The 12,500-nt window shown below is 32.0% G+C and overlaps 1 protein-coding gene across 1 annotated transcript in view; it reads left to right on the forward strand.

The window, feature by feature from the left end:
- Positions 1 to 1,370, forward strand: part of LOC134278497 (C2 domain-containing protein 5-like) — a 2,937-nt gene extending 1,567 nt beyond the window's left edge. The window contains exons 4-5 of the mRNA XM_062760813.1: positions 9 to 155; positions 902 to 1,370. Of these exons, the coding sequence (XP_062616797.1) occupies positions 9 to 155; positions 902 to 1,012 (258 nt within the window). The 3' untranslated portion in view covers positions 1,013 to 1,370. The remainder of the gene's footprint in view (positions 1 to 8; positions 156 to 901) is intronic.
- Positions 1,371 to 12,500: the final 11,130 nt, after the last annotated feature.

Here is a 12,500-nt window from a genome sequence, read left to right on the forward strand (position 1 = left end):
TTTGTAAGATTGGAGGACAAGGAGGATTTATGCAGACGTTTGTTGCCGAGGTGATGGCCAATGTGAGAGCTAATGTAGCCTCTCTTGGAGGGAATGGATTAGTGTCTTATAGAATGAACCAATGTGTTCTGATGTGTAATCCACACAAAAACCAGGTACGCAACATTCCTCAAGTTCAGTTACATGAACTTAATAGATGTAATTATCCCGCTTCAGACAAATTTGTAGATTGCTGATTGGATAAAAGCTAATCACGTGATGCCCTGAAATTTTCCGTATCACATCTGTGTCGAGGTGTAATATGAAAATTGGGCACACGATTCCATTCGAAGCGTTGTTATTGTAAATAAAATTGGCGGCTAAGAAATGGTTTACGTAGGTAGTTTAGTTAAATTTCTTGTTACCGTAACGATATTTCATGTTGATTGTTAATGGATTAAAACTTAATATTTTCATAATGTGCACAAATATTTTTTTTATGTTGAAAAAGGTCTTCAGTGGGATAATTTCGTAACACAGTCAGTTAGTGACCTAATACGGATTCATACAGGGTGTGAAATGGAAATCCCTGTATGAATCCATATTAGGTCACTAACTGACTGTGAAACTAATAATGTAAAACAACCTGCATAGTTCCCCTGGTGAAAATGTTTAAATTGCAAAACATTTTTTAAAATATATTAAGTTTTCATTAATTCTTTTGAATCCCTTAAGTTTCTAAAAAGACAATTCAACCTGCTTATGTCAAACTCGGTGGAACTGACAAAAGGTAATGTATCTAATTCATTATTTGGGATTGGATATATTTGGGTTGGTATTTAACTTTGATATACCGGTATCCATTGTATTAAGATTTTAACATTAGAAAATTTAAAATTCAATTGAGTTATTTATCTTACAGAGTCAGTGTTTGATCAATGTAAGTGGGGATGCTGTGGTTGTGTCGTCGGAGGAATCATTCCCCATTATTGTCGAGCCTCTTCGTAAAAACAGTGACTCACCAATCACATGACAAAGCCAGAGCTGTTGCTGACATTTTTATCGAGCATTCCTTTGTGGCCAGTATTACTCACTGCCTCTTGATCAGAGTGGATTACAAAATAAGACTTTTTGTTACATTATACATTGCATTTTCCATACTTATCTTAATCAGAGGGTGAACATTAATTTTCTTTTACAAATGAACAAATTATTGATACATGTACGAGTACAGTATTTGATATTTCGTTGCTTAAAAGGAGACAGATGTAAACCAACAGTCTACTGTATTGTAGGTTTAATTATAAAACCTGTTTTGGTGACATTTTACAGCATAAGTGGGTGTAAACTATTACGCACACCAACACTGCATAATAAAAGAATCTAAAAACTGTTGTGTAATTGTTTTAAATGACTGGATAAAGACAGGTTTATACATTTGTACTATTAGATTTTTTTTTTTACTATATCCAATTACACATTATATGTATGGTATTTTAATCTTTAGGAATCCATTATCTCAAGCCACGGTCCGGAGTCCCCATGTAGCACTCTAGTCTCCTACTTGTGGCTGCTTGATCTCACATTGATGTGTGAAATCATTTTAGAAACCAACAAAAATAATTGTTTATATTCCCATAATGTTTAACAATAAGAAAAATTACATTTATTTTAAAATTTTTAATTAAAATTTAATGAATAAACGAAAAATATTAGGTAAACTGAATTACCTGATGAAAAATCAAATCAAAGGTCATTTCTGACTAAGCTTGTCAATGTTTTACTGAGGAACAAGATATTCTCAAATCATGCAGCCATGGCTAGAGTAGGAAAGGATCGTACATTTAGTCCATGTGTTGCAACGATATAAGGTACATGTCTGCTTAGAAACCCATCAAGCCCGATAGTCGTACGGAAGCCGTATTCATACACATTAGTTCATAATGCTACAAGTATTTTTGACAATTCTCCCCTTTTTACAGGCCATTTGGGAAGACGTCAAAATAACTAGGTTATATACTTAACAGCAATCCATAACAAATGTTATTTTATAAGAGAAAAATCTACCTCTCCCAAGTGTATAATTATCAAGCACTGGTCAAGGAGCATTTTGATAACAGAAAATTGCATGTCAAATTAGAGAAAAATTAATTAGTTTAGTGTAAGGAGCTAACTGGTAGAACTTCTCTCTGATCAAGCAGTTGTTATCTGTCTCTTGGGAACTTGGCTAAGGAATCGGCCTTAAATAGTTTTAGTAACTAGCCTAACTTATTTAATGAATTTGAGAAAAAGCAACTTCAAACTTATTTGATATTGTATAATAAACTAATTTGAAATTGTATAATAAACTTTATTGATATTGTATAATATAATTAAAACTAATTATATTGTCTGTGTATGTGGGGGATATTGGAATTAGCATGCCCATTCTCCATATGAATTTCAGATTGAAACTTTTAGTCTGGTATCTAAGGAAGCATATTTAGGACCTATCAAAATATTTTTGAAATTTGATATAACGAATTGTCGAATTTTTTAAAAATGAATTTAATTCATTATAACAATTTCTTTAGATTTGTTATAACGATTTTAATCTGTTATAACAAATTTGTTGATTTCATTATAACGAATCTTCAATTTGTTATGATGAATTAAATTCGTTAAAATGAATTCGAAAATTTGTTATAACAAATTAAACTCGCTTAAACAAATTATAAAGTTTGGTATAACGAATTCAGTTTGTTTAAACATATTCCAAAGTTTGTTAAAACGAATTAAATTCGTTTAATCAAATTCAATAACCAATGTCTATAGAAAATATATATGAATTCGATTTAACGATTTGTCGAAATCGTTTTAACAAAGAACTATATGCGGTATTAACCAACATTTGCCCCCCAAAATCAAACTTTGATGGAGTAATATTTAATTAAGTCCTTAAACAGGGGAGTATATGCTGACTTCAAAGCACTGAATAATTTCATAAGTAATGACGTCATATGTACGTAATGACGTCACAAATATGACGTAAATTTCAGTTTTTTATGAATTTTGCAGAAAAATGTACATATTTCGTCGATATTTTAAATGAAAGTCACCGAGCGCATGTGTGTTCAGGATTAATATTTTGATATAATGTGTAGAATGATAATATCAATGAAATATGTCAATATTGTTCCTGAACACACATGCGCTCTATAAATTCTAAAGCTTAAATTGTTGAAATTTTGTCCATTTTGTCCTCTTCCTGAAAAAGGATATAAAATCGGACTAGTTTGTGACGTCATAAAAACAAAAATTGTGAATACACTGCTCTGGAACTATAATATTTTCTGTTAACTTATATTTCTCGTACAATTTATTGAATTCAGCACATTTCAGGAAGTTTTCAAAATTTGACTTTTGTGGGGGCAAACATATGCAATATACCGCATATAATTCTTTAATTCGTTAAAACAAGTTATGGAATTCATTTAAATGAATTCAATTCATTATAACAAATTTTAAAATCTGTTATTACGAGTTTAATTCGTATTAACAAATTTTTGAATTTGTTGTAACAAAATCAACAAATTTGTTTAAACAGATTAAATTCATTATAACGACTTCAAAGAAATTGTTATAACGAATTAAATTCATTATAACAAATTCGACAATTCGTTATATCGGATTCAAAAATATTTTTCGATAGGTCCTGAATGGGCTTCCGTAGGTATCAAATCAAAATAAATCAAGTATTTTAAAAAAAATAAATTTTGGTAGATAGTCCCTACAAATCTAAGAATCATGCAGGAACCTTATTCAAAATGATCCATCAAATTTTTTCCAGTATAAACCTTTGTAACAAATTTATACAAAATCTTTGTTTCCAGATTTTATTTCAGAATGACACATGCAGTTATGTATTTTTATTACATTGCACAGGAGAAAGTTAAGATCCATTCATCCCTTGATAAATTAGTGGACATGCATCCAGTCAAAGATTAATTAATGAGTTCTATGCAAGGAAGCTAGCTGTCTCAATCATTTCTTTTAGAGCATATCTCCGATCAAGCAGCTCTTGTCTGAATCCTTTAGGAATTAGACAAAAGTGCTGGTCAGTTTAAGTAGCATTTGTCATTTGATTGCCAGTCTCCTATTTCTAAAATCAATTTGGTATAGATTAAGTTTTTAAGACTAATTAGTTAAATTGATATATTTTTAAAATATTTTTTTGTTGAAAATATCAAGTGACCAATTTCATATCATCATGTCCACATGAAGATATGTGTGCATGTTTATATTTGTGGAGGAGGGGCATTTGTCAAGCTATAATGCAACAGTTGATGATTATTTGTTTTAATAAATGCTTACACCACAGGAGATGTTTAAACAATTATTATAAGGAATGGAAAAATTATAGAAATCTTTTAAAGGTTGACAAGATTTTCTTGCATTCTAAACTGTTTATAATAATTGAACAATATTTGATGGGAGTATCATGCTGTAGCGGTGCACTTTATTATCTTTATAATGAATTTGATATAAATTTATATAGATTAATTTGATTCTGTATAATGTTTTTCCAACAATCAATTTGCAGATTATCATAACAAATAGTTGCAATTTATTTTTGAATAGAATTAAAAAAAAACTGTTTTAATGTATTAGTTATGATGTTTTATTTGGTTGCGCCTTAGTTTCATTAATTAAAAAAATATAATGAACAATTATATTTTCACTCAAATTGTTTCTAAGAAAATAGTGAATACCTCGAAATAGATCCATAAATATTTGTGAATTGGCACCTACTCTGAAAAACCCAGTGGGGGTATTTGTCCTATTGGACAGTTCTAGTTAACATTCATTTGGGATATTTTCAGCTTCTTCTATGAAAAGTTCTGAACTAATTTCATGGACTTTATGCGGTACTGACCAAAATTTGCCACAAAAGTAAACTTTGACAAAGAAATATATAATTATGTTCTTAAAAAGGGGGATATCTGCAGACTTCAAAGCACTGAATATTCTCAAAAGCCATGATGTAATATGCTTGAAATGAAGTTAATTTAAAATTTTCATGATTTCTACAGAAAAAGGTATATTTTAGGTCTATATTTTGATTAAAAATCACCAAAGGAAGGTCTGCTCCAGCTCAATATTTTGATATAATGTGTAAAATGATGATATCAATGAAATACTTAAATATTGTTCTGGAGCAGGCCTTTACTCTATGAATTTTATTGTAAAAATTCATCAAATTTTATACATTTTTTCCTCTTTCTGAAAAATAAAGTCAAATAGTTTGTGATGTTGCAAAAACAAAAATTGTCAATAACCTACTTTGAACCTATAACATTTTTTGTCAATTATGATTTCTCATACAATTTAACACATTTGAAGAATGTTTCAATATTTGACTTTTGTGGTGGCAAACATTGCAATGTGCTGCATATAGGTCTTTGGCATAAAATCTTTGAGTAAATTTGAAAAAAAATTAAAAATATGTAGTATAAATAAAAATTATCATTGATAACTAAAACTCCTAAGTACAGAACAACTATGTGACATATAGATACTTACCTATTTAAAGTCTGCACTCTCCTTGGCAAGGTGGAGTATTGCTTTAATAAAAGAATGTTTAAAAGCTTTGTGTACTAGTATTTAATTTATTGGTGTGTAAATCACAGAGACTGAATTGTCACTTAGCCATCTTGTATATATTTCATGAAGCACACTAGAGCTTCATGAAAAAGAATGACTGCACTTAAGGACGTTATTTGGAACCTTTTCGGCTATCAATTTTAAGCTTCTGATTATAACATATCGCTAAAGTAATACATGATTATTGTGCTTGTATATGCTTTTGATATATATGTCTCGATTTTACAGTCATATACATACAACGCTATTGAAAAGAACATGTATAAGCCTTAAATTCCGGAAAATTGAACCGGGCCGCTTTCGATTTTAAGGTCGCAGCAAAGGTAAATCGCATGGAAATGGATCGTAAACATAAGCACATAATTTCCCGTAGGGCCTACACCTGATAGTTTTGTTCTCCTTTATTTATTGATGGGCTAAATTTGAAATTTCAAAGGATTAATTACTCCTACTTAGATAATGTAACATGAAATTGAACAATTTAAGTAACTTTTATAAATATGTTTACGGAATGAAAGACATTTTCAATCGTAGAGATAAGAAAGAAATGTACGTTACCTATATTCTTCCATTAAGAATATATATTAAGTAGAAAATATGAGACGACTCTGAATAAGCAACCCCTTGTATCCTGTAAACTGGCAAAGACGTTTTGCTTAACACAATTAAAAATTATTTTTTACATGAAAAGTGATCATTTGAAATGTACGTAACTGAAATGTACGTTACCATGAAATTCGAATTAAGTGAATCTCGTACGGATTTTCATGTATTCTCATACTTTCACACACTCGAATGTGTACACAAAGGAAAGTTTCAAAGGTTGGAGGTCGGCTAAATCCCAAAATTAATGAAAAGAAACGTTTCTGCTGAGGAAAAAAATATATTAAGGTCAATTATATGTAATATAATTTTGATACCTGGTATATATTTCTGAATATGAAACCTGTATGATGCAATTTCTTATGATATGCAAGTTCAAATAGTATCAATATATTACGTGTCTAACGTACGCTTGTGGAAGAGAATTGATTTTTATATTTGAAATGTACGTTACGAATGGTAACGTACATTTTGCGTATTTCTAACTGACGTTTTTTTTTTTATTTAGTCAATGAATTGCGTTTACACGAGCGAACCAAAATTATCGTTACAACCATTTGACAACTGACCACATAAATCCATCTAAATGCACCCCCAATCCTCGTAAATGTGGTAGACTGTTACCACATGCTAGAAAATTTATTTCTAAGTGTCTTAAATTCATCTTTGGCAACATTTTTGCAGTTTGTTTACTTTTAAGGACAGACGAGACGTTCCTTAATAATAGATAATTTTTTCTAAGAGTTTGTCATTGAAGTGTTGCCACTTAAACATGTTTACTCACAAAAAATTGAGGTACCTTACCAGGCATTTCTGCAAGATACCAGGAGCAGTTTTTCTTATATTATCCTTTGGGGAAGAAAAATAATTTTCCAATTTCAAATGTTTAAGTGTTTGGTTTTTTAAAAAACATCTAGAAAATGCTTTAGAAATCAGAATGTTATGAAAATTTTGAATATTTTTCATACATCACGAAGATATACAAAACAGATTTTGAGGAACGTCTCGTCTGACCTTAATATGCGACTTTTCGTCAATATTAATGTAATTGTTGTTGATAATTTAAAACAAGGTATGCATAGGCTTATAACTGGTAAAAAAAAAAACAAAACAAACAAAACAAAACAAAACAAAACAAAAAGAAACAAAACAAATAAACCCAGAACACAAGACGGTCACGTACATTTCAAATGCTGAAAGGCACACAATACTCAGTTTTGTTTGAATCATTGCATTTGGGGTTATATTTTTCCAGATCTGCTGAAAAGCACGTATGTTTGTGTTTTGACAAACGATGTTGCAACATACTAAATGAAATTGTTAACAAGACTGTCGATGGATATATTCGGAATAGATTTATGTTAAGTTTCAATGGCCAAACGCGAGCATTTGTTAGATCATAGCATAGACCTAAATCGAATTGTTTTAGGTCTATGATCATAGGAAAATACGTCTGACACTTATTTTTTTTTGTCTGTACCCTTGCACACAGGTAGAAGTAACTAGGCTATGACCGGTGTCAATTTCAGCGAAACAGCACAAAAGAATGGTAATGAACTGAGGTGGAGGGGACTCCCAAATAATACGTGAAATGAACGTTACCGAAATGACGTGATATTCATGTAGTTGATGACAAATAACCTCGTTTGTTACATTATGATTTCTTATATTTACGAAAGCCCAGAAGGCTCATTCGAGATTCAAGATTCGAAATACGAGATTCAAAATTCGAGTTTCGAAATTCAATATCCAAACTAACCAATCAAAATCGGATTCAACATTTGAGTACTCCTGTTACGTTTTTACTATCAAGAAATCGTTGAATATATTTATAACAAATGTATCATGTGCTAAAATGATAATGCAAGAAAAAATGTTTTATGTATTAAAACGAAATAAAATTAAAATTTGGATTACATTTTGAAAAATACATATATAATCTTAATTTTTTAAATAGTAAATACGCATATATGGAATATTATATGGTCTTATCTTTGACTTGCGGAACAAGTAGGTCAACTAATTTTATTTCATCAAATCATTGCTGATAGAGAATGTTGCATTTGATTATAATTAGATATGAAATATTATGAGTCGTATCTACCCTGCACAATAATTTAAGGGTATATCTTGTACATTTATAAAGGGTACACTTGTGCAGTGAGACTTGACTGCTGAATCGAACTGTAGTATTATATAAGGTTTAATAAGAGTATATTTTAGCCTTTGGCCATAAAGCTATGGTCAGAGACTTAAATATAACACCATAACGCTATATAGTTCTGGGTCTCCGTAAAGTTAACGGACCCGTTATCTAACGGATGCTTTGTGAATAAGGTCCCTGCATCTAATTTAGACTCATCTACTATTTGATATAAGATAAAATAAATGCCGCATTTATTTTAAGTAATGGATATATACCGAATACTGTTCTATATGTAAAATTATCAGACTGTTTGAGGCCCGTTAGGGCCGAAAACTGTCTGATAATTTTACATATAGAATAGTATGAGGCATATATCTTACTTAAAACATTGCTATTTAAATGTCCAAAAGTTACCTGGAGGAGTCCGATAATAACACAATAGGAGTTCAAGCATCCATTGTTTTCTACCCGTCTGATAAGTAGATAAAAGAAATGAGTCAGACAGTGAAAAAGTGAGTGAACTCTTGTTTCATTTCATTCAGTCAATGGCAGTCGTTTAGTTTAGCAGGACAGGGGTCCGGTGGTAAAAGATTGTTTGGGGGGAACATTTTTATTTATGATGTGCATAAATTGACATTGATACTGACATAATTTTGGGAAAGTAAAAATGCGGATTTTTACCCTGAGGTTTTAGTTTAGATAATCACCGTATACAACGGGTAACGCGGGGGAGTCGCTAAAAAGTATGGGGGAGTCGTTTTCAACGTATGGGGGAGTAGATTTTCACCGCTTCGGAGTCAGAGGAGATGTGGGTCACGTCTTTTTTCGGTATATATAAGATGTATTTACAAAAAACAAATATCCCACGGAAGATGGCAATAGTTAAGCTTTATCGTGGTCATTTGTCCGGCTATCATATACGTCTAGTTCTCTCAAACACTTCGAAACTATTTGACAGTTTTCATATTTACGTTGATCGGGTGGTAAAAACATGCATGATTTGCACAATCTACGGCTTGTGTAGGGATTCTCACATTTAAAACAGCGAGAGAAAACGTTTATCTTTCAAATGCAACAACTTAAACTTGACTAGACTTTATAAAAAATAATAACTAGAAAGTCTGCTATTGCAAGCAATAGCATATGTCGCCCCGTATTAGACAAGACTTTCATTTTTATCATCACTAAAACAAAAGTCCATAAGCTAAGTTTGAACAACCATTGAGTTATATCAGTCCTTTCCATTGGAAACGGAAGACCTTAATTCGGTACACCCCACTCATTATTTTTAGAATCGGTAGGAGAAGAAAGTAGTGCAGGAAAATTACAAGTTCCTCAATTTGCAGACTTGCATAAAAGAAATCTGGCAGATGTACTGAACTGAGCCTCATACTTGTTAATTGGCAGTATCTTTCCTATGATAAAAGCTTGGGAAATGTAATTTATGAAGAAGATCAGCCGAATTATTTTGTGTATTGTAACGCCAGTGAGAACTCTGAAATTTCCCTCTTTCACTTTCATTTTAGAGGTTCTACCGAAAAACGAATCTGACATGCCACCATCAATTCGAGCATTTCTGCATTGCAGAGAGCTGATGTGTGTTATGAGATAATAAATCATGTGTGAACTTTCTCAGTTTAGCGGAATCATGAACATTTTCGGCGAGATGACTGTTTTGTATACAGTGGTGATCAAGGCTTTGCGAACCATCAGGAGCGGATCAAAGAATTTATGAATGAATAAAAACTATGGAAATGACGTACCAATTTTTTAATTTATACTTGCACTATCTAATGAAATGAATAATATACAAGTGATAGATATACAAGAAAACGCGAAATGATAATAAATGCAGCTGACAATCGTTATTTTTTTTTTATATAGATAAAATAAAATATTTATAAATTCAAGAGACAAAACAGAAGGAGAATGAATGATGGCAAAATATCACATGACGGGAACTGAATTTTATGAATGAAGATTTTAAAAAGTTACTTGTAAGTTGTATATGTTATATCTGTGTATTCTACTTGGCTGTGTGCTTCATAAAAAGAGGGGGGGGGGGGCGTCTTGAACATAGTAAATAGCCATAACGTTTGAACGGTAAGTACTAGGGCTTTCGTATTTCAAATATGTAATCCTTGTGAAAAGAACTTTTATTGGATACGACGAACTTTGACCCTTTGACCTAGACCTTGGAGAACACATGTGTACATCTGAATCTTTTTTTCTGTTTCGTTTCTATGGCAACCGTGAGCGACTCATTACAATTATTTTGAAAGTAGAAATCACTTTGACACATTGCAAGGAATAAACATTGAAAGTTTCAAAACGATTGCCTGAGTAGTTATTGAGAAAATCGAAATTAAAGAATTTTAACTTTCACCTGGTTTCCATGGCAATAATCGATTATATGAAAATTTTAAATACGAGTTGCAGAACTACAGATACTAATCATTAAAATAAGAAAAGTTTCATGACGAACGTTTAAGGGACCAGAGAGAACACTCTCGGACAAAATTTGTCGCTTTTTACAGGTTTCCATGGCAACGGTAGACATATTGGAACTGAACGACCTCACTGCACAACTACAACCAGTGATCGTCCTTGAAGGAAAGTTTCAGGAAGATTGTCCCAGCCATCTCCGAGAAACAGCCTGGATAAAAAAAACATGCGTACAATATCAATATGTCGTCCCCGACTTCGTTCGGGGCGACATAATTAAGACATTTTCTCTTCAGACAGTAACGGTTACGTAGGGGGGAGTCGTTTATGGGAAAGCACATCGCAGGGGGAGTCGCAAAATAAAGTCAAATGCATATACTTGGTGTTGTTTTCATCTCTTTTATACTGCCAATACCTTTTTATTTACTCGTAGATATCTATAAATCTATGTTTGGTTATTTACTTTATAATCTGAAGTTACGAAAAGAGATTTTTCTGTGGCTTTATCTGTTCCAAAAAACAATCAGCAATTTAGATTACATGAACAATTGGATTATATACCCGGTATCATCGGAGCACATGTGCTTGGGGACAGGACCCTCCCCCTCAGTATGTAATTTTCGTACATGTATATCACAAAAATTCAATTCACGAATTCAGAACCCTCACTTCGAATATGAAAGCCTAGATCTCCTTAAAATAAAATCTACCAGATTTATAATATGAAAACTTTCTTGATAATATCAACCATTTCTTTAATTAGAAAAAGGCAGATCTCTGACGCGTCTTCACGTCCCTTGACGTTTTCTTTGGAAAGGGGGTTAAATTTAACTGGTATATTCTCACGATTAGGTTCACAATTTATTATTTATTTATAATATGTAGTAACACATCTTCAGACACAAACGATTTAGTATGTTAATTTAGAATATTTTGGATAATATGAGATTAATTCACATAGGTAAATGTACAGAATGAAACCTGAAGATGGGACTGGATTGCATATTACCTAAAGCGCTGGAAATGTATGTCTATGATAAATAAAATGAGAAGTGTCAATGTAAAAATAATTAACCAAAAACTTTGAAAAGAAGAAATACGAAAATATTTCTCCAATGTATACATTTCATTATCATGATACCCTCCCTTACCTTGCCCCAGCTATATACAGTTCCTCAGAACATGTTGCCCCCTTTACCCCTCCCCCTTTCGCAGTTTCGTGAACACATAGCATGGCGGGCTGTTGTACCAGAATCAGTCTGAGGCAACCAGCATTATACATTCAAAGACAGGGTTCGAGGGCAACATGCGTTTTGTCGGACTCAAGAACCAAACTGTTTGCACGAGACGATTAGGCCGAAGGCAAATAGTTTTGTTCAAGGGGTCGACAAAACACGTTTTGCCAGATCTAGAGAACACAGTCGATAAATGTTTTGTTATACATTTTACTGTTTATTATGATATTATCATGATGAAATTTTTGTTAACACTCACTGCATTGAAAACTGTCAATTCCGTAAAGTTCTGACATCTGACCCCGCCCAAACTTTGACGTAAACGGTGCAATATCTCATCGAAAGGTCCAACATCTCGGTCCACGGTCAAACAGCTATTTATTTGACTATTTAACTTATGAAAACAGTAGAAAGGTTATTCTTTTAGTGTAAATTTATGTAACAATTTT

The sequence above is a fragment of the Saccostrea cucullata genome, unplaced genomic scaffold, assembly GCF_032062105.1.
Source record: "Saccostrea cucullata isolate Sc308-1 unplaced genomic scaffold, CSIRO_AGI_Scuc_v1 ctg19263, whole genome shotgun sequence".
In the NCBI taxonomy this organism is placed as follows: Eukaryota; Metazoa; Mollusca; class Bivalvia; order Ostreida; family Ostreidae; genus Saccostrea; species Saccostrea cuccullata.